The following is a 24187-nucleotide window of genomic DNA, read 5'->3' on the forward strand; positions in this document are numbered from 1 at the left end:
GTATATGTGGCCAACCTATGAAGGAAGTAAGCAAAAATCCTCATAAGTAAACACACTGGAATCTAAGACTATTGTAACTGCATTTCTAAACTGAAGCAAAGATTTGTCTAATTCAGCCCTTTCTCAGCCAGGACATGACATGAACAGCTATCTGAGCCTGAAATGTATTGTTACTCACTTTGCAGGTTTCATTTAACAACCATGTGGTCATCAAATTAAGTACGTCAAAATTTTCTCAAGGGGCAGGAAATTAGTGAGCATGTTCTATTCTTCATAGCTTAGGGAAGACTGCCTGCCCTCCAGATGTGTTGATTTTAAATCCCATAGTTCCCAGCCTTAGTATTCTGGCTAAAAGCAGCATGTGGGAACAAACATCCAGAACATCTGGAAGTATCAGCTTGGCTTTAGAGCAAGATTTCTGCTCTAGTCTTCAGTTAGGAAGTCAAGCCATGAGGTATTTCTGAACCTGGCACTGGGTGCAAAAACACAAAAATGCAGAACAAGCAATTATCTTCCTAAGCAATTTGGAAATGATGGAATGAGTCTTCCTCCTTCTCCTCTGTCTATGCTCTGACTTGCAAGGAAATGTTCTTTGAGGACTTTTTTTAAAAAAAACCCTACTTACAAGTAAATAAAACTAATTGCAACTTCATCATTACTCACCTCTAAGATATGTTCAGCCTTGTATTCACGATCTAGCTGCTGAGAAGTGGTGTAAATCAGACCTATTAGGAGAGAAAAGAGCATTGTCAGATGCAAGCACTGTAGTCCACGTGATGCTCACCTGTGATACTAATGTCAGCCAATCCTCAAAATGAGGTTACCCTGCGGCAAGTCAGTGCTGTAAGCAAAAGAAGTTTATAGTTAAAAAAACTTCCTGCCTCCTAACCATGGAAGCTTTCTGCATGTCCTAATTAACTAAAATGATTTAATTCATCCCCTTCCCAAATGTTCAACAGCAATCTCAATGTATCATAATGTCCAGATGGTTAATCTTCCATCATCAGAGAAATCATTTAAGTGTCAAAGTAAGTAGATTGGACTGGGTTGTGGGGGAAAGAACAGACTTCAGGATTGTACAGACACAGAAACCCATAAATATTGGCCCATCTAGCTCTGTGTTGTTCATATTAATTAGCTGTAGCTCCCTGAAATTTTAGACTTTTTTTTTTTAATCCAATCAATCTAAAGATGCCAGGGTTTGGACTAGAGATACGCTCCATGCAAAGGTCTACTGAGATTTTTTTTTCTGCTGAAAATGTGTTAGAAAGTTGAAAGCCTTATTTTTGAATATATTCAAGAGTCTATGTCCCCAAAGCTGTAAATTTTAGGAATACTTGTTATGGCTTATTCTTATATCTCATAGGAATTATAGCAATCAGCAATGCTACAAATAGTCAGATCCCTGTTAAATAAGTGGGATACATACCTAGCAACAGATCTGTCTGCCTGTCTATCTTGACTACAGCACTTGTTTATTTAGTTGTCCCATTATTTGTACTTTCTAACATCCAACAATGAGCAAAGTTTCACTAAAAGGTGATACTATTACCCACTATCACCTACTTTCAGAGTTAGAACTGCAGCTTTTCCTTCCTTGTTACACTTGCATTTACGTGGTATAAGAAGAATGCCAATAAGAGTAGAATAAATGCCAGCAGTAACATGCATTCAAAGCTAATTCCAAAACTTTTTATTGGAAAAATAGAAGTTTTGTTTATGCTACATTTGGAAGATCAAAACATAGATTTAAATCTTTTCTCTTATATGTATGGTTTGCAGTTTATCTTATCTTCAGCCAAAAGAAGGTCTGGAAAATGTCATGACTGTTGTTCAGCTTTTGCAACTGAAATTACAGTAGGTGGAAAAACCCACCACTGCAATGTTTTGAATAACTCTGACTTGGGATAAAGTAGTAAATAGTAGAGAAGATTCAAGGATATCAGAGAGAAAGTTTAGCTTCTTATTGGTTACTGATCAACTAGAGAGGTAGAAGCCTATTGACCATTTCCCTCTTTCCTCCTACAAGATTCAGTACCATGAGACTCAGATGAAGGAAAACACCCATTTATAGTCCATATTGGGGGGGGGGGGAGGGCTAAATCAGAAAAGAACAAGCAAAAAAAGGTTCAAACATTTCCTCCTCCTCCTGCAATACTGATCCCTTTCTATAAGCTATTTCTCTTTTCATTACCTCATATGAGGAAAATAGTCTTTAAAAGTGATTGAACAATTTATTACTTTGTTAACATGGATACCTATTACAATAGTGATTCTTGCAAATTGTTGTCAAGTAATTGCTAATTGAAGACGAGCATGCAAAGAATAATCCACCCATCTCTCTCTTTCTCTCTCCACCAAGAAAAACAGAGTTCACCTGTCATGTATGACAGCCTAACAGAAGCTGCATGACCCTGTTGTTAGTGAGCATTTGGCACTGCAAGAAGCGGGATCACTGCCAAGGGCCTGAGTGGCTATAAAAATGGCCAGTGGATTGCATGTGAATCGCATCAGGCATGTAGACCTGCTATTGACAGAACACTCCATGGGAAAAAGCACATACAATACTGCTCCAGGGATTGTGATGTAAGTACTTGGAACAGGGCTGCAGTCTGCAGGCACTACTTGTTCATTACTTTCTCCTTTTTAGGGATTATGTTCATTTAGCTTTGGCTCCCATAATAAACTACTTCTAAGACGGAAGAACGCAATGTGTTAGGACAAGCTGCATTTAATGGACTTGTGTGCTCTGTGTGGTTTCCCCCCCCCCCCATTCTACATCTAAGCATGAAGAGAAGATCCCAAGGGCAACAACGAAACTATAAAGGAATGTTTGCATATATATCTATTCATGGCAATGAAGAAGTCTTGGGGCAAAATTCTTATACATGTGAGCTCTATACTACAACCCAAAGATCTTTGCTAAACACAATTCTAAATACTGTGCCATGACTCATGTGGAAGAAAGACCCAACAGAGGATGTTCTGATGGTCTAAGTGTGTGGTACGAATATACATAGGTAGGACTTCAGCACAAAAACAAGAGCTTCCATCTCAAATAATATGCATTTTTTCCAATGCATGCACCAATATATGTACAGCAGAACCAGGCCTGCTACACATGCAAAACCAAAGAAAACATGATATTAATGTGTCTCTGTCAGGTCTGGAGTTGCTTAAAACAGTTGAGTAATGTTTTATTTATTATCTAAATTCTTTTATCATTGCCATAGTGGTTCTGCACTGTTTTTTCCCCCCTTATTTCTGAGGTTTACAATAAGCTGTATAGAGGATAGATACATTAGCAATGAATAAAGATAGGTGTGTTGATTACTTGAACCATTAAATTATAGCAGCTTTTCAAAATATTGTGCTCTCTGTATTTACTAGGAATAGTTTGCCAGCACACTTGTCCAGATTATGACTCCCGGAACTACCAGCCAGCAGAACCTACGGATCCAGATGCAAAAGTCACAACTGTAGTTTATCTTCCACAAGTGAAGAATTCCTTAAGTAATGTAGATCAGAATTGGGGAAGTCTATTATACATGCAATTGATACATGCAATTAAATAACAACAACAACAACAACAACTGATGTATGAAAATGGCAACATTTCCCCAAAGTAGTCTCCAAACTATTTAGTTTTAAAAATGAAGCATACTACAGTGTATACGAATACACTGTATGGACTTCTGGTTTGGTGGGATGCAGGCAACAATTATGTTGGCTTGCAAGATAGTCTGTACAGTAGAGATTGAAGCTTGCAGAGAACAGCATGAGCATGCTTGGAGTAAAACTGAATTTTGGTTGTGTTTCTGGCATACTAGCCCAAATGTGCCAAACTGGTCAGCATCATGACATTACTATTAGCTAGGAATGCTACCTATGGCATGGATATGACCTTGTCCATATCTATATTACTAAAACGCATTATGTAAAAACCTTGACTGATCAAACCATGATGAGCAATGAGGTTAACATCTATTGGCCCTTTTGGGGGTGGCATGTACAAGATTGCCAGATGGAATATTAGAGGAATAAATGGTAAAGAACAATTAATGAATGATATGTTGCCTATCTGTAAAATGAAGAGGAATGATATCTTAACAAAAGTAATCTGATCTTGTGGAATGGCGCTAATGAATATATTCAGGGCAGTGAAAATACAGATTTAATTATAAATGAAAATGTTAAAATGTATGTCAAAAAGTATGAATCAAAGTCATTTTTGTTGTTGTGTGCATGTATAAAAACAGAAATCTATATATTGGTGATAGTTGCATGTTACACTCCAGTGAATGGTGATAATGGAAGAACTAGAAACTTCTGGGAAAAACTGTAATATTTTGGATGGATGTGATCTCTGTTAGGAGACATGAATGAATAGGTGGTAACAAGATGACAGTGTACAGAAAAATTGATAGTGCCATTTGGAGATCCAAGAATGAATGTGAATGGTGACTATTTGGCAAGTAGCTGCTTAGAAAAAGTCGTCTTCTTTTGAATATATGGTTTATAAAATCTATTTATACATGCACATGACAAAAGAATGAATATTTAAAAGCATTATTGGTTTGATTGTTCATGATGAAAGACTGAGAGAATTACTGAAGATTACATTGAGAGATTCTAAATGTGGGACACACTATTATCTGGTAGTGTCAAGAGCAGGCATGGAAGAAAAAGAACAACAACAAAAAAGAATGTAGTAGTAGTAGTAGTAGTAGTAATAGTAAACTTTGTTATGGTCACTGATCTCAAAAAGAAAACAATTCAGCAAGTAAAACCACATTAAAATGTAATAATTGTAAAACTGATGTGACCAAAGTATAGTGTATTTTATAAATAGCAAAACAAAATTTAACCACATTCAGAGAAATGAAATCATATTGATCAGATAGTGACAACTGCAAATAAAATGGATTTGGGTGGCCTGGAACTCTGACTAGATGGGGAGTTATTAGCAGCAACTAGGCATCTTTATAACAAGGGCAATAGGATGGAAAGCATGAGTCCTACATGGAAGAAGTATTAAAAGGTACATTAATTTCCCAACAGAATGAATGAAAAGTAAACATAAGGAAAAAGAATGTGGAAGCTGCTTTGAACAGAGTGAAAATAATTATGTTACAGAGTGCCACAGAATGCTAGTAGGAATTATGAAAAAAAGATCCTTGGTGGAATGATGAAAGAGGCAGTAGTTGAGGGGGAAAAACACATATAAAAGAACGTTTGTTGTAAAAAATGGTTGCAAAAAAAGTAGTCAAAGAAAGCAAGGAACGGTTGAAATTAGGAGGCAGAGAAGATGTAGAGAAATGTTGATAAAAATGAAAAAATAGTTTTAAATTAGGGAAAGAGGGGAAAATAACAATCCTCCAGTAGAGTGAACAGAATTAAAAATAAAGAAATTATTTGGGATGAAAGTGAATTGAGAGAATAGTGGAAACAGTACGTTAGAAATTGAGAAGGACAGTATGATGTTGAACAGCAGAATTGAAACTGATGCCATAAATGTAAGTCTTCAAAGAAAAAGATGACACAAGAATAATACATGCTATGAGACTGTTGAAAATACAGTAGCAAGGCTGCAGGTACAAACAGTCTAACTGGAGAAATGCTAAACTATGGGTGTGGTTTGTTTAAAGGCTGGCTGTGATTCTTGATTAACATGTGTGTGAAAACTATCTGTACCTGATGTTTAGAAGAATTCTGGTACTGTATTGTTTCCCTGTACAGAGAGAAAGGAAGCAGAAATGAATGCAAAACCACAGGGGAATTATTAAGTGTGTCTCAGAAGATATTTTGCAGAACTCTATTTGGAATGGTGTGATAAGTGACAATTAACAATATTCGGGAAATGCAATCTAGGTTTATGCTGGGCAGGAGGTATGGAAATCAGATTTGCTCTTCAACAGGTCATTGAGAAAAGCATGAATGTGCAAAAGAAAGTTTACTGCATGTTTCTTGATTTAGAAAAAAAAATGAAAAATCATTAGGCCAGCATTATGGAATGCTTTGCACAATTATGGGGTAGAGGTAAAGGGTTTCAGAACAAGCAGGAAAATGATGAAGCAGTATAACACTGGACTTACAGGTAGTCCTTGTGTTATGACAGCAGTTGGGACCGGGACTGCAGTTGCCATTGTGACCCCAAGATGTGTAGGTTAAGCGGGAAGAGGCGGGAGTCCTAGGTAAAGAATGTGGGGATGCTATGTGTGTGTGAGGCTTGGGTAAGGCCTGGGAGGGCCAGCACAGGCTGTGCGTGAGTTGTGGGAGGCTGGGGAGGGCTGGCGCAGGCCACGCACAAGTCATGGGAGGCCATGGGAGGGCCTGGGAGAACCAGCAGAGGCTGTGTGTGGACAGGAGGGGTGCTGTGGGTGGGAGAAAAACAGGAGCAACTTACTGGAGCAACTTGCAACCTTCCCTGCTAGCTTCCCCGTTGAGTTTGCTGGTGGGAAGCTGGCAGCAAAGGCTGCAAATGGTGATCACGTGACTGCAGCTCCCTGCAATGTTGTAATTGTGAGCCAGGCACACAAGCTCCTGGATTGTGATCACGTGACTGTGGGTGTGCTGTGATGGCCGGAACTTTGAGGACCAGTCGTACATCCATTTTTTTCAGTGCAGCCATAACTTTGAACAGTTGCTGAACAAATAGACATAAGCCAAGGACTACCTGTATTTTTAAAAAAGCCCAGGGAAAAGGTAGCTTATATATTATTATATAGTATTGTAGCATTATTAGTAAAGGCAGTTCTAGAAGATAGTTAACACCATGATAATCTGGGTGTTCCTTCCTCTGCAAAATAGTCCATAAGCTGCTGGGGTTAGGCTGTAACACAGTAAACCACACCAGCCAAAACAGATAGGAGCACTTTGGGCAACATATATGAAAGTTGTATTTGCAATGTGTAGGGAGTACAGAGCGATATCATCCATTTCTGCCCTCCAAAATGGTTACTGGCCTATTTTGGTGACAGGGAAACTGGGAAGATAAGCCCTAAATGTTGATATAAATTAGATGTACTGTAGCTATATTACCTTTTCTTATATCAAAACTCTTGTGTGGTTTACTATTTTTATTCATTTTCTGTACTGTGTGTAATATTGCCTATTCCAAAAGGGAACAGCATGATTGGTGGCTATTGATTAATATTCTGACACTCTCAAACACTCAATACATGTGAATGTTTCTAAGTGAAAGAGCTCCAGTTTGATAACATTAAGAACCAAATTACTATACTGTATATATACTATGCACACACACACTATATCAAGCAACTACATACAAAGTGGCCAGTCCTGCTGATAAGCACAAAGCAGGAATCTTAAATGAGCATTGCCTAAATGGAGGTGTACAATAACGCAGCTCAAAACGTGCTAAACGACATCTTTGAATCCATAATCAGAAACAATTATTTTGCCCAAAGAAAATTTTTTAATAATATGTATAGTAGGGATAGCTATATTAGTTGGTTGCAGCTGTAACAATCAAGCATCTTGTGGTATAGTAAAAACAAACAGATGCTTATAGTATAAGAATTTTTTATTCTTACCTGCATACTTTTCTTTGCAAAAACCTCCCAGACCACTTTTTTAAAAAACCAAGCAGGTTTACTTTCAGATTCATCACTGGCTAGTAAACAACTGTTTAAAACAAACTAGAGGAGTGTTCACTGGAGAAAATCAATACATGGAAGAATACTTTGGGGGAAAGTTTTAAAGCCTGTTTTTTCTTTGCCTCAACATTTATTGTGTATTAGTAGGAGGCAATCTGATTTGGCTGCCTTGTGACTCCAGCATGCCTCAGACACACATACATCCACCACTGATTTCCTTACAAGGTCAGTTAAACACCCCATAATGAGATCTTAGAGCAATTGTGGTTAATTGTTAATTACACTAATTCCAAAATAGAGCTGTGGTGTTTCTGTTCCTGCCAAGGCATGTGAAAATGAAATGCATTTGCATGGATTCCAGTAGCAAATCTCAGAAGATGCAGGAGAAAAGGTCCTAGAATAAAGCTAACTGGAATGAATACAAATTCTAATTTGTTGTTGCTGAGTTTCCGGTCAAAAGGAAAGGAATGCAGATTAGCTAGCTAGCTAGACAGACACATGGATACTAGAGATGCAAACCGCTAAAGAGAGCAGAGCCTATTTCCCCCTTCCCCAAAGAGATATATTTAAGGCAGAAATCCTACTTTTTAATCTTCTTAATTACATTTCACAATTTCTAAAGGTCTACTTAAAAACATGAAATAAATATGACAAATAAGCATGTAGAAGTGTGTGTTATACTATTTCACTGGTCAGGAAATATGACTGGTTATAGTTTCCCACTAAATCACATTCAGATATTGCACTGACTCTTGAGACATGAACCCAGAGTTCGATCATGCATCACCAATCTTCATGAGTTTACTGTAAGCCCTGTAAAAAATGCCACATATATGAATGAAAAGATTTCTCCAAGTGATTGAGAATACCTTTCCTTCTCCTCCCCTACTCTATGTAATCATAGAACATCTGAATAATATATTCTGATGGGAGAGAATTTTCCAGGAAAATATCATGGTAAAAGTTATGCAGCATGTTTACTCATCTACCCAGTGCAGATGTCAGGATGGTATATTTCTGCTCCATCCGCCACCTGTCTCCATATTGGGTGAAGCAAATGTGTACATAAAGATCCATGCACGGATTCATGCAGACCCCCATTGTACAATCTATATGCCCTTGTTGGTATACAGATTGTGCATATATTGGGATCTCAATGAAAACATGATATCAAAAGGGCAATGTGTCAGCCCTCCCCGGTAAACCAGACAGGAAATATGACCAGATGAACTATTTCTACTTTATTGATAAGCTACATTATCAGAATCTTGCAAGCCTGAAAGTACAAGTCTCCCACCATCCCTATTTACTACCTGATCAGTCAGGGCAGGTCCCTTCTAAGTTTCTTTCTCTGTCTGTTAGTCAGTTGGGAGCGCCTCCCCCTTTTATCAGATCATTCCCTAGGCAGCATCTCCCCCTCCCATTTTCCAAGGTCATTCTCACATTCCATTACAAAATGCTACTATTTTAATTTCTAGATAGATAGATAGATAGAGCATCTGTACAATATGAGCTAAAGATGATTAAAAACTGGTGTCTACTAGTGCTATTTGTTGAAAAGCCCAAACAGAAAATTGTTTTGAACTGACAGCTTTTAGGTGCCCTGCGCCTATCCTGTTTTAGCTGATCACCACTGTTAAGCAATAACCTGGGTGGCTCATTGCTAAATTTCCAAAAGGACCAGAACAACCATATTTATGCTGATCACCACTGGGATTACAAATGAGCTGGTAGTATTAGCTGTAGAATATGGGACACCAGCCTTGAAAACTATTATCAGGAAGATCTGTGTCTGATGGAATTTATTTCACTAGATTTAATTGATTTTACTTCCTGGATCAGATGTAAATGCTTGTAAAGATGTTAGTGTTTTTAACCTTTTCATTGTATTTCTTAATGTAGAGAACATTAGTTGCACAGTTCCTGTAAAATTCATGTCTAAAAATATATAAATGTATTTAAACATCTGCACTCATGGAATATCTGCCTTCTGCTTCTTGTCAGTAAAGGGCAAAGAAAACCAAGGCATGCTTGAACAAGAACAGCCCTGTTCCTGTTAGCCATGGAAAGAATTCAATTTCACTCAATTTATTTTGGCAAAGGCAGAGTTCAGGACAAAGCCCTTCTTCCCTACCCAGCTTGAGAAATTTAGAGTTGAAGAAAAAAGGAGTAAAAATCTAGAATTCCTCTGCCTCACCACATCCACATTATGGATAAAGATGAAGTGGATAATGTTTTTCCTTTCAAAACAATTTGCACTGATTATCTTCTGTAATCCCATTATGATCATTATGATGAGAGTGGGAGATCTTCTCTATTCAAAGTCTATGAAGTCCTACAAATTACAGTACTAGGTTTAATGGCCAGATTTTCTCCAGTGTATAAGAAGAGATTGTTTCCCATATTCATAGTTGGTTGCATGCATATACTCAGATTGTAGATCAAGCAATCTTGAAAAAAATGTAAATTAAATCATGCTTCCAAATCTGAATTGTTGGCATGGTCTAATCACCAGAAGTAGAGAAAAGTAGTGTTAGCAGGCTCCTAAGGCAGAGGAAAGAACAAGAAAAAAGTTGCCCACAATGAGACAGTAAAGAACACCTTGGGGTTTAAGAAGGCAGGTAGCAGATATCTGGGTGATCTGTAGCCTGTTTCAGCTCATGTCCTAATACCACAATCAGAGAAACTAGCGCCTCATAGAATCCTGTCTCCAGTTTCATAGCACTGATTCTTTAGCTGCAACCTACTGCAGAATTACCAAATAGTTACTGTAATATGACAAGCTGAGGCCAGTGCAGATGCTTAAGACTAGGTGTATTATTACTACATGTGATAATCACAGCATTTTGTCTAGCAAAAACAGGTATTCATAGTAAAAGTGTGTATTATAAATGTATGTTATAGTCATGAATACATGCATACAGTTAATAGCTAAATTATTCAAGCTGTATCATGCCTAATTCTATTACACATTGTTGAAACATAGGACAGACACAAGGGTGGCTCATTACAGCTCATTGGTTACAGGATGTGGGTCAGTCCTGCTTCTACTTACAATGTGCATTTTTTGTTTAGTTCACATAGCTGAAAACTACACCCAAAGATCTCAAAAGCTAGAAGAGGTAATTAGGTTAGGAATAGCAAGACCATCCCTGCTCCCCAAAATGACTAGAGTTAAAAAACCCTAAAAACTAAGCATTTTATTTGTGGAAAAAAACATCATTCCATCCTGTATCATCCAATTAACTGCATTAATTTCACACACACACACACCCCATTATTAATTGTAATGCTACTATCACATAACTCAGTAGTCTTCAACCTTTTCAAGGCAGCATTTTTATTCCATTAACTGACAACACTGGAACCACCTTTAGTGTTCCCTATTAAATATTTAATTCTGTGTATTTATGCCCATCCTACATGATAGGGGTTGAGTATCCTGGAGTATTTTCCAGATAGACCTCAGCTCCCTTTGACTTTGCTGAATATGCACAGTGGCAAGTAATGTAGTAATGCAAACTTGCAGTGGCAAGTAATGTAGTCCAAAACATCTGGAAAATGTCAGATTTCCTACACTTATCCTGAAACTACTAGCCAACTCATTTTCTGAGTGTTTTTTGAATTTTTGAATATTTGAAATTCACTTTAATATTTCATATGTCTTCAGACACTTCCCACATAGTCTACTCAAAACAGTGCATAAATCTGAAAATAATATTATACTAAATTAAATACAATTAATATAAAAATATGCATTAAAATGGGGGAGTGGAAAACCCACACTTATAACACACCACCTATAACATTCGCACAGGAAAGTTCCAGGTGTAGCCAAAATGTCTTAACTGAAGCCAGGAGGGAAGTATTAATAAGAATGGCTGAATCCCAAGAATTACAGAAGTATCCTTAGTTAGATAAAAAACATACGGAGAAACAGTTCAGTTAAAATTCTCAGTGGACACAAAATATAGATGGTTGGGATAGGAGAAGTGAAAAAAGAACGGAATAAAGATTTCTAGTTCACTAACTGGTATACTCCATATTGTAAGACTTTTTTTGTCTCTCCACACTCTGAACCTAGTCCCTTTTTTTTCTTCTTCTCTTGAAAAGTAAGAAATAAAATACCATTACTATCGCCTTCCATCTCAGGAATGAAACTCAAACTAATGATTTGCAAAGGTGGTCTTTGCAATTAGCACTGATGAGGCCTGCTGCAATAAAACAAGCTACATGGATAGGGGAAAAAAAGACAGTTTACAAACTGTGTGAATCAGTCTTGGTTAAATAGATGCTTAACAATGAACGATTTCATCCACCACAGTATTTAAAAATTGAGCTATTTTATCATCCAGGGTTGTGAACTTTAATTGAAAAATAAAATGAACAGCCAAGGAAAGACGTTGTAGGAAAATACCAGCTTTGGAAACAGAAAGCTGGCAGCGGTTCAGTGAAAGACAATTGGGGAAGCAAGAAGCCAACCTAAATGCTTAGCTTACAAAAAGAAAGGAACTGGAAATTAACACTGCCTGGAAGATTAAAGCCCTACTTATTTGGTGGATGGGGGTAGAATGACTGTGTCCATACTTTTATTTATTCTCTTATTTTACCGTATTTATATGCCATCCATTTTGCAAGACTCTGGGTGTCTCACAACACTGAACCTTGATTTTTAAAGTTTAATTTGTTCAATGAAATATAATGATTTGGTACACACATAAATTTAAGCCATAATGAGTGGGTTCACACATTACGTAAATCAAAACCAAATCAAATTATGCCTTAGTGTGATTTGTGAATGCAGCCACTGTGGTTACCTGATATTGAACAAATGATGCTCAGGACCCTGAAGCTATTACTTTTATTCTGTAAGAACTGTACAAAATATGCAATAAAATTCCTTAGGAAAGAATTAAACCTTACTAACAACTCATAAGATGTATAGTAGATAACATTACATACCATATATTTTATAGCTCCTTTTTAACTAGAAACACATTATGTACCAAACTGCAGCCCCATATATTTCTTCCAGCCATGGAACATGTAAGGGAGCCTTCTCTGTGATCTTCAGGCACTACATACCAGGGAGGTACTCCCTGAAGTATCAGAGTCCAAAATCATTAAGGACCTTAAATATCATTACTAAAATCTTAAGATCTGACTTGTAACACATAGATAGCCAATGCAACTATTTTAGGTGTGGTATTATGTGGATTCTGAAGGCTAATAGCCTCACTGGACTGAAACTGCACTTTTATGCAGATTGCAAGATGTTGAATCCCAGTGAATGCAGTGGCATTTATTTTGAAATTCAGAAGTCCCACTGATGTCAAAATAACCAATTTCCTGGTAAATGTTCATAGAATTACTGATTCAGAGTCTGGCCCACTACAAAAGATAAATTTTGAGAGGCAGTTTATTTTAAACACCACTAGGATTTTAACTGTCTGGAGCGATCTGTAATTTAAGCTAGAGCTGACATAAATATAATGGCTGCAAAAAGTAAAGAATGCTTAAGTTGATACCTCCTTTGCTAGTACTGACAAAAAAAGAAAATGATAAACACAGCCCATGTTTATAAAAACTGAAAAGTGGAATTTAGCAGCATTAATAACTTCTTGCCAGGTAAAGGAATTAGAAGCTCAAGCTTCTAAAAGAACATTTCAACTTAGTTTGAAATTTCAAGTAAGCTATGGCATTTTCCCCTTCTACTTGTTTCAAGGACACATTTTACATGGAGACATTTGTAAATAAAGTGGAAGACCTTCAGTAACAACTGAAATAACTTCCATTATTGAGCAGTATTGGAAAAAGTTCCAGCTGGCCACTAGAATTGTTTTCTGACCAAATTTTGGGATTGGTTAGTTAAATATGCTAGCTTAAGAAAGTTGGAATTGCTTGTATGATGTGCTCCAGCTGTATTGGACTTGAACTTCCACAATTCCCCAGCCAGGTAATCAATGATAATGTTGGACATAGTTTTCATTAGATTTTGTCACTGCCTAAGTTCTTTTTGAAGTGGTAAAGTCACCTTAGAAGACTATACCCAGTGGTACGCTGGATCTGGGTCGCACCAGCTCATAAGAGCCACTTGTTAAATTTTCTGGAATGTTGCAAGCCAGTTGAGAGCAGAGCTGAGCCACTATGCCTAGCATGCCAGTCAGCTGTTCCATGGCTAGCTGCATGATGTGGTGCACCAATGAAGCTGGTAGAACTAGCACACCTTTGACTATACCACTTAAGTAGCTGAACATTTAACTCAGTCTAGACTTTTCTTAGATTTGATTACATTTTGATTAGGGGTCCAAATTGTTCTAGTTTCTACCAAGCAATTTTTCACATAACAACTGAGTAGGAACAGTGCTTTGAGAAAGTAGCAGGCTGGTTCCCACATGTTCATCACACGATATCTAAAGCATCAAGTAGTAGTTTAAATACATGAACAGGTTATTGCAGACCAAATTCCACATACTAAATTACTGATCCATCATCTATGAATCATCAAGAATTGACATTTCAACTGACAACAGTTGAAGCAAAATAAATGTGTGCAGAACTCTTATGTGATCAACTCAGCAAGTAAATGTTTAAGGATCGAATTACGAGATGATTTGCTCAAAGCAATTTTACATCTTCAGAATAGAACAGGAATCTGAAAAATCTAATTCTAGCAGATGTAACTCAGTAATGATGAAAATATTTCAAAAGTGTTGCCTTAAATCAGGGATCAGCAATCTATGGCCCATGGGCCAGATGTGGCCCATCACCTGAAATCATCCAGTCTATGGTCCTAAAAAGAAATATATTCGGGGAGACAGTACTCGCTGCCTCTTTGGGCAGCCATTTTGGCGATGGCTTCATCAGCCACCTCAGCATGGGTGGAGCAACAAGTCCCCCACTGGTGAGATGAGCCATGAGACAGAGAAGGAGAGGAAAATGGTGGTGGCAACAGCGGCAGTGTCATGGCCTCTGGCCCCTATGCAGAAGATAGTTGCTGACCCCTACCCTAAAGGTCTTCCCCAGACTGGAACCCTCCATATGTATTGGTTTACAACTCTCAGAATCTCTAGATAAAATCAATACTGACTTGGAATGCATTTACTTACTTGTTTGCTTCATTTCAATGCTGCCCAATCCTGAAGGCTCTAGGCAGCTACCAAACTCATCATAAGATGAAAACATCCATAAGGGGGAAAAAACTGTAGGAATTATATTTCCAACAAATCTGGCCAGTGCTAAGTTAGGGAAATGCTATCTTAACATTTATTTTCAGATTAATATGTTAGACACAGATAAATATATTTAAAAGAGAACAGCATATGGGTAACATAGAAATTTAACCAAGATTAAGCACCATTTCTTAGTATTCTACAATTATATCACATAACTTCCTCGTCTTAATGGAAGTTGTAGTAAGCACTAATGATTTTGTTTTCTTGTTCATCCATCTTCCCTCTGCAATGATCTGAGAAATCTAAACTAAAAATAGCATAAATTCCTCCCAAGCAATATGAAAACAAATTTGAATGTGAAAATGAAGCACATCGCTTATACATTAGGCATGTTTTTAAAAAAAACAACTGATTTAGCACCTTACCAGTTACTGAATTAATGGCAAAGAATCCTTGATGGTTTCCATTTATGATGTAGAAAGTCAGCTTTCCCTGTGAATCAGTATCTGGATCCACAGCTTCAACTTGAAGGATAGAAGTATTGGCTGGTGAATTCTCCATGACAGAGGAATAAAAGACAGGTCTGGACATCTGAGGTGGATTGTCATTTACGTCACTGATTTCAATGTAAATTTCAGCCACAGAAGACAGGGGGACTGATCCTTGATCAACAGCAAGCACTGTGAGCCAATAATGAGAGCACAATTCTCTGTCGAGTGGCCCCATGGTAAAAATAACACCTGAGAGAAACAGAATATTTTATGGTTTCCACTGGTAGGAAAAAAAATTGCATACCTTATTCTCCTTTGAAAATTTAAAGTGGAGTTTCTCTTCTGGAACTCTTGAAAGACAACATAATCTATGGAAATGTACTGTTCTACTTTATAATGACCGTATTTTCACAGTTTCTGCAGTCTTAAATCTATCCTAACTGATCTAATGTAAACCATATAACTGATCCATTTTTATAATTAAACAAACAAACAAAGCAGAACATGTCCTATAAAATTAGGTCCATATGAAAATCCAATGTGTTCTTTTGTAAAATTTGTATAATATAACCTTTTACTAACTCCAGTTAGTACATTGCATAGAAGCATGCATTCAGGTAATGTATGCCTTCTGCTAGGTTATTGTTCGTTGCAGAGAAACAATATTTATTCTATACTAGAAGGCTTATGACAGTTAACACCAGGGAAAATACTGACAAATCAAACTCTTAGATCAAATAATAAGTTATCATTTGACCACTCCCCCTCTATTCTCTCCCTATAATGCCCCATTATTACCTGTGTCATTTTCAATGCTGAAGAGAGCCATGCCAGATCCCTCTCTGATGAAATACTGGATTTGTCCATCTTTGCCTCTGTCAGCATCTTGAGCTACTACTCTCATCACAGGTGTCCCTTCTTGGCTGTTTTCTTTCACTGATCCTTCATACACAAAGGAATCAAAGGAAGGAGGGTGCAAATTTTCATTGATGTCCAACACATTTATCTCAATGTAGCAGAGAGAAGAGAGAGAATAGGGCTTCCCAGCATCACTAATCTTCACAGAAAGATTATAAAAATCCAGTTTTTCATAATCTAATTCTTTTTCCAATGTTAAAGCTCCTGTAAACTCATTCAGATGAAACATATTTTCATTGTCATTGATCAGACTATATTTCAGCTCTCCTTCAGAAGTGACATCTGGATCAAAAGCTTCCAGGAACAGTAGGGTGGTCCCAAGGGGCAGGTCCTCAGGGACATTCATCTTGTTCAAGGTTGGGATACAGTAGGGAGAATTGTCATTTACATCTTCCAAAGAAATAACAAGATCAGCAATTGCAAAGAGTTGATGATCCTTTTGTGGCTGGTCTCTGGCCTCAACTTTTAATATGTACAGAGGCCCCAATTCTCTATCAAGGGCAGTAGACACTACTACTTCTCCAGTTACACTGTTGATAGCAAATTTATCACTGTGTGCTAGAAAGGAATACTTCACCCTCCCATTGTCACTTGTATCGGCATCATTAGCTGTCAACATAGCAATTGTTGTACCTGTTTTTATGTCCTCTGGAATAGTTATTAAGTACGTGCTTTGCAAAAATGTAGGTGCATTATCATTTGCATCCAGAACATTTACAGCTAGTAACTTCCATGTTGACTTCTGAGGAGTGCCAAGATCATATACTGTGATGTTAAGCACATAGAAACTTGTTCTTTCATGGTCTAAAGGAGAAAATACCACCAGCAGACCTGTTTCTGTGTCAATATCAAAACAGCTTTCCTCATTTCCCGAAGAAATGACATAGACCATCTTTCCATTAAAGCCTGCATCACTGTCTACTGCTGTCAGCTGAGCAATTGTAGAGTTAACTGGGGTTGTCTCCATTATATCAATAGACCTTGGAAAGGTGTCATCAAATTGTGGTGTATGATGGTTTATAAGATATGTATTCAAGGAGGAATCATCATTCTGGTGGTCTGGAGATGGGGAATCAGCAAAGAGGATGATAGCGTTAGCCACTTCCTTGAGCACCCCAGTTTCCTCACATTGAAAAGAGAATGGGGTTTCTTGGTTGACCACAGTGATATTTATACATGCTGGGGATGCAGAATTATTTCCATCAGTAGCAATAATTTTGAGAGCATAAGAGATTGGTAGTAGTGACTGGTAGTGGAGATCTCTGAAATGTGCTCTAAGAGAAATAACACCAGACACATGATTCAATTCAAAAAACTGTCTTTCATTGCCAGACTTGATTTCATATTTTATGGGATTTAGTTCATCTCTATCAATGGCTGACACTGTGAACACAGAGTGCCCAACAGGTAAATCCCATGGAATGCTTCCATTGCAGTTAATCTTCTCAAATACTGGTGCATTATCATTTAGGTTATTCAGAATGAGGGAAACATAAACTTCAGTCTGATGGTGAAAAGGAGATCCTGAATCCGATGCCCAGACATGCAAATGATACCACCTCTGCATTAACTCATAATCCATTAATTTGGAAGTAGATATGACACCTGAAAATGGGTCAATGACAAATGGAACAGCTTTCTGATTGGCAATGTGGTATATAATGAAGCCATTCTCCCCACTATCATTATCTATAGCCTTTACTGAGAGGACACTGGAGCCAGGAGGCAGATTTTCATCAAAGTTACTGATGTATGAAGATTGGGTAAAGCTAGGAGCATGATTGTTGCAATCAATAATGTCAACAATAACAGTGGTAGAAAGATGTCTATAACTGGCTGTAACTTCGAATTCAAAATGAGACTGTTCATGGAAATCTATTTGTTTTTCTGTAGTTATCAGACCAGTTTGTGGGTTGATTTTAAAGTTAATGCTATCAGAATTTAGTTTCAGCGTGTATTTTGCATTTTGGAGAACTGGAGTAATTTGAACCATAGCAACATGACTTCCAGGAGGTGCAAACTCATTGAGCTGGACTTGATAAATACCTTTTTCAAATTTGGCAGAGGTATATTTTGAAGGTGGTATTTGAAGAAATACAGTCTGGGAAAGAAGAGGTGGTTTGCTCTTATCTTTAGCCTGCAAGCTGAGATTGAAACCAAGTGGATTGTTGCTCCAATTGATCTCTTTATCTGACACTATCATGAATTCATTACTTCCCATGTATGATCTTATGGCTCTGAAATGTCCTCTTGGGTCTCCATCCACAATGTCAACAGATTCTACCCCAGCTCCTGATCCATCAGTTTTTACACTTAAAATAGCATAGAGCAGATCTTCAGCAGAATCAATTTGCTTCACTGAAGCAATAACAGGGGGTTCTCTTGCAGATGGTTCCACTTGAATGGTAAGACTGGCCATGTTTCCAAAACCATTTCCTTCAGAGATCTTCCTCATTCTGTCCACAGCTAGGACCTTTAACTGATGCTTCCCTCTGTGGGTAGCATTCAGTCTCACTGCAGTCATTATTATTCCACTGGTGGGATGAATGGTAAACAACCGTGACCTTGTACTTAGTGTATAATAGAATTCTGCGTTCTGGCCAATATCAGCATCTGTGGCACTGACCAAACCAATTGCAGTTTTTGGAGGTATGTCTTCTTGAACTGTCACCTTATAAGAAGGGGGTGAGAAGAGAGGTTTTAAGTCATTTCTGTCAAGAATTTGGACCAGCACTTTGGCCCAAGCCTCATTGGCAAATGTTTTCTCTGTAGCTTGGATTATTAAAATGTACTTGTCTTTGAACTCCCTGTTCAACCGGTCAGCATTACCATTTCTAGTTCTAATTCTCAAAAAACAGAAATCTCCAACAATATATTCCTCAGCTTTAAAGAGACCACTAGTGTCCTCAGAAGCTATTCTATATTTGATATCCCATGCTGGGTCTGTAAGGTATATACCCATTTTGACATAGCTCTCCATGTAAGTTTTGGGTGCTGAGTTTTCATAGATTGTTGTGTTATAAAAAGGATAGGTAAAATGTAAAAGGGATCCATTGCCTTTCTTCGAATTCCCCTCACAAGCCAGAAAGGATGCTAAGCAAAGTGCAAAGTTCACTATAAGCTTCCTTGTATTCAGTTCCATTGCAGATCCTAAATGGAGGAAAATGAAAACAATTAGGAGATTTAATGGCTTTAGACAGAATATGATACAAAAAAGCGATATGACATCTAAACCAGGTTTACTATTCTTGCCCAAATACATTTTGTTTCCTACAGTGGAGCAAATGGAACTCCTTATCTGCTTATCCACCCACCCTATGTAAGGTACATAAATCTTAAAAGTTTGGCTCATGAGACAAAAAAATCCCACAAGCACCCACAAATAGATATAATACAGTAACAAATTAAATACTTCAATGTAACTCACAATTTATTGTCTTTGTTTATAATCCATATACAGAAAACAAATGTGAAGTCTCATTGTTTACAGTTGGATGTTGTCAAAAGAGGTAGGATTGTTTTTTGTTTAGCATGAAGGTCCTTATAAACCAGGGGTCTCAAACGCAAATAAATGCAGGGGTAACTTTACATAAAATGCACTAATTGATGGGCCACATTCATGCACATGCAAAGATATTCAATATTAGCAGTTTTATTAATAAAGTAATTTAATTACCCCCCTGCCAATCCTGCTCATCATAGCGAGAGGGTGGGTATTCCTGTGATGGATGACAGAAGTACCCCAGGAGGGTTGGGGAAGAATATGTAATCTCAGTACAGTCATCCAAAGTGTGAAGGTCATCCCACTGCCCAGCTAAAGCAAGCAAGCACCTATATTGGACAGCAGTGATACAGGAAGATACTGGAGGTGGATGCCACTTTAGTGACAATGGCGAAAGCATCATTTCATACTTTGCGGGAGAAGGCTATGATAAACCATTCCTGTACTTTACCAAGTACACATGGATAGACAATATAAAGCTACTGATGATATAGTGCCATACGATGGATTCCTCGGGTCAGATGCCACTCAACATTCTATTGAGGAAATGCTGAGGATCCTTTGGCATACTAATGGTGGGCAGAGGTGGGGAGCCTGCAGTGTCAAAAGATGGGCAGAGAAGCTAAGGCAGCAGCTCCTGGGCTGCACAAAAATGCTTAGCAGGCCTCATGTGTCTCCTGGGCCATGTGTTTGAGACTCCTGTTATAAGTAGTGTTGGCCCCATTCTGGCCCCTGTTCAGTCAGTTAAAAGGTTAGCCACTTTTACATGTGTGCATTGATTTTTCCATGTAATCAGAAGCTGCTACATACAAAAAGGGTTCTTTCATGCTTCGGCTGAATACACGGAATCCAGGGGTAAAATCCCAATTGTAATATGAACAAGACTATAATGATTCATTATCTTGAGTTCCTAAACATACAATGAAACTACTGTATTAATATCCTAGCTACTGTTTTAAGATTTTAAATATAAATATTGAAACTATATCCTAGCTCAGTATTTGTCAAGTTTTTCAGATTATATGAACCTAAAACATTCAACCCATTTATATATATATTTGTATCCTTCTCTTTCCTCTCTTATTCTCAAAATCTTTAAACACTTAGGAAAAGAACCAGTGGAAAGAAAGAAGTTTATAAGAAGAAGCAGAGGAGGACGGAACAGAAAAGATGAATAAAGGCAAGAGGGGAAAAGATCAGGACTGATGAAGGATGAAGTTCAGAGACAAACGGTTTGTACTGTGATCTGGTGAGTTATGGTGATGGCAAACCATGATTTGGCATTTCATTTGAAATTATGCTTTCATGTTCTAATCCGAAGTCAATCCTTAACTGTGGTTTAGGAATTCATAGCTGAATATGGTTAAGGAAGGCTAGCCAAGATGCAGGATTATGTGTACATAAATAGAATTTAAAGATTGATCATGAAATCAGGTTACACTTCAGAATGTATTCCTCTGATACATTAGTTCCATTTTTATGGCTTTACAACAGATCCCTTATAGCTTCACAGAACATTACTGATTTAATTATATATTAAGACAATGAAACAGAAGGTTTTTAATAAATAAAGGTGACAATAATCCTGAAAAATATTTTTGCATTAAAATAAGTGAATGCCTTTTTATCTGCATTCAGGAATAAATAGAGAATAATCATACAGTGTGGCTTAATAATAGATGCTTATATTTACTCTGGATATTCCAGGAGATCTTTGTCCAGTGTTGTTCCTTCTTGTGCTAATTTAAAATCAATTATCAAGTTCTTCTAACTTGTTTGCCCCTGTTTTATCTTAAACAACACAGACTTATTATTTCAGAAACATTTTCAAGTTCTATTTTCTATTTTAACTGTACAGTCTCAATTTCTAAGACAGCTCATTCTGCATGTATTGGACTCTTTTTAGGAATACTGAATTGTGACCTTGTAAAATACATATCGTCATCCAGATTTGTCATTTGCTGCTCAATATACTTTTCCAATTCAGGCAAGAAACTGACTTCCATGTCATTTTCTTCTGAAACAAAATATTTGTAGTTTAAGAGCTTACTAGATTCTCTCTTTTTTCTTGATCCATATGTTTAGGTTAGCAGTAATTAATCTACAATTTAAGAGAATCCCATAATGACATGCTTTCTAAATAGCAATGGAATAAATGCTATGACAGTGCAGCAGCTGCATGATCCAAGAAAAGATGAAGCTGCTTTTAGACTGGATTCTGCAACCCAGTTGGGCTGAAGCACCTTCTGGAATTGAAGTCAAAGCACTGCACAGCCCTAATATGCCATTTTATGGTAAAATCACACACCAGCATTTCCACTGCATGTAATATGATATTCATGAAGCTGTCACAGTTTTCCTTACTGAATTGTAGAAATGTCTCAGTAGAGGTGAATATGTATAGCTCAGGGTTGAACTGTGGAGTCCTTGGGGTTCTCTGAGCTTGGTTCTTTTCTTGCAAATGTTTCATTACCTGGCTAGATAACATTTTCAGTGCTAAGATGGGATGGGGTTTGCTCTCTATTTATGTGCTGTGGCCTGCCTTGCCAGTGCTGGTAGGGGTGGGTTTGGTTTTTTTTGGTTTTGCTCCTCTGGGAGTTCTTTGATTGGCATATGTTTGCTGCTTGATTGTGTGCCTGGTGGTAACCTTTGCTTATCTGGGTGATGATTGCTGGTGATAATTGCTGGTTGATTATCAATCAATAATTGATTGCTGATGAGGCGATCTTCTGGTCTTTTGTCTCTTTTGAATAGTATGTAACCCCACCCTTACCAGCACTGGCAAGGCAGGCCACAGCACATAAATAGAGAGCAAACACCAGCCCATTTTAGCACTGAAGATGTTATCTAGCTGGATAATGAAACGTTTGCAAGAAAAGAACCAAGCTCAGAGAACCCCAAGGACTCCACAGTAGAAATGTCCTTCACGTGACTGTTCACATCTTAGTAAGTGGCTAAACATAATTGGCAGGGTCTGTGCATCCCATTAAGCCATAAACCAAATAAATCTCATTAAGGCTTAATGTGCTACATACACTGGGTTCTCTCTCTCTCTCTCTCTGCCATTGAAAGTTATACAGCAATTGAAAGTATCACGTTTCTTTCTAGAAAAATCAGTGGTTTTTATAGGTAATCCATTACTAATTGTTTCACAGTATAATTGTGAAAACATTCTTGGAGTCCTATGGGCACAATAATCAGTAACATGAGAAAAACATGTTATACTGAAATACTATCACATTTGGCATAAATTGTAGCTATTGGTTTTTAACAATTTCATCACTGTATGTTATAGTTAGTCTGCATTAGCCTTCCTTAAGTGTTCTCCTAATGTATTGGACTCCCAGGATTGACCCTTGCTAAGAATTCTGGGAACCGCAGTCCAATTTTATCAGGACATCAGATTGGAGAACATTGATCATCTAGGGACTTGACAAAGAGCAAAATAGTACATGGAGAATCAAGATCAATTGCACATTATTTTATATGGAAGTCTGAAGTGGCAATTACTGAATGAACTGTTCAGTCACTCAAATAATGTTGATTACTCATATGTTGAGCATGCAACTCAAGTCATAAATTATTAGGAAAACCTGACCAGCTTGTGCTATGAGAAGGATATGCACAGCCTATTCCCTCCCAGAAAACCGTGATCTTAAAACTACACATTATATCATGACAGGGCATGCAAGAACCAGTCAGAAGCTGTTGCTTCTTCATGGGTCAGCTGCTAAACCTAGAAAGTAATAAATGTTGTCATCTTCTAATTATGTGAAGCATGAAAGGTATCTGGTAAAAGGAAGGAATGTGGGCTTAATGTGGTACTATAAGGTCCACATGCTGCTGCAAAAGTTTAATCCAGGCTTGCACCAGAGTCTATGATCCCTTACAGCTGGTGTCTTTGCCAGGGGCAACCAATTTGCATCCCAACATTTACACAATTAGGTTTGCTATACACAGACATTGTGATCAAATGTACCATATTTCTGAAGGCAACTAGATGAACTTTCTGCAGAACTTTATGGTCAGAGACAAAAGGCTACTTTTACATATGACAAGGATCCTGCCCCATTATGAGCTGTATAGGGGAGACATTGTTAATGGGAGCAGCTTGCTAGGTGGAGTTAAAAAAAAGTTGCATCAGATATAAAATGTGCCCTCAGTTTCACATCTCTTAAAAATAGAGAAGCCCAGTCCTTCTTTACATAATTCACTGGCGTTTCAAAATCTGGCAACTCTTTCCGGATTTTAACACTGCATCTATGCGCTCTTCTTCACCACATGGATTGATGGGACATTCATTGTACCCATGAAATTGACAAATTGACTATGATATACTAAAACATCAGGAAGGCACCACCTTTTCTTCGTGATACATCAAGATCAAACTGATAATCAGTCACCATGTTTAAAAAACAACTTACGGAATAGTTACAATTCTTGATCTCTAAATTGTAGATAAGATAAAAGTAGTCTCCTTCC

The 24187-nt window shown here is 37.6% G+C and overlaps 1 protein-coding gene across 1 annotated transcript in view; it reads right to left on the bottom strand.

The window, feature by feature from the left end:
- The window catches only part of FAT2 (FAT atypical cadherin 2), a 62133-nt gene extending 42788 nt beyond the window's left edge, over positions 1–19345 (bottom strand). Inside the window, exons 1-3 of the mRNA XM_025167839.2 lie at positions 16084–19345; positions 15220–15534; positions 664–725 (exon numbers count right to left, since the gene is read on the bottom strand). Coding sequence (XP_025023607.2) covers positions 664–725; positions 15220–15534; positions 16084–19345 — 3639 coding nt within the window. The remainder of the gene's footprint in view (positions 1–663; positions 726–15219; positions 15535–16083) is intronic.
- Positions 19346–24187: the final 4842 nt, after the last annotated feature.

This window comes from Python bivittatus, unplaced genomic scaffold (genome assembly GCF_059951505.1).
Source record: "Python bivittatus isolate LINGU-HERP-01145 unplaced genomic scaffold, Pbiv_v1 ctg000080_np1212, whole genome shotgun sequence".
Classification (NCBI taxonomy): Eukaryota; Metazoa; Chordata; class Lepidosauria; order Squamata; family Pythonidae; genus Python; species Python bivittatus.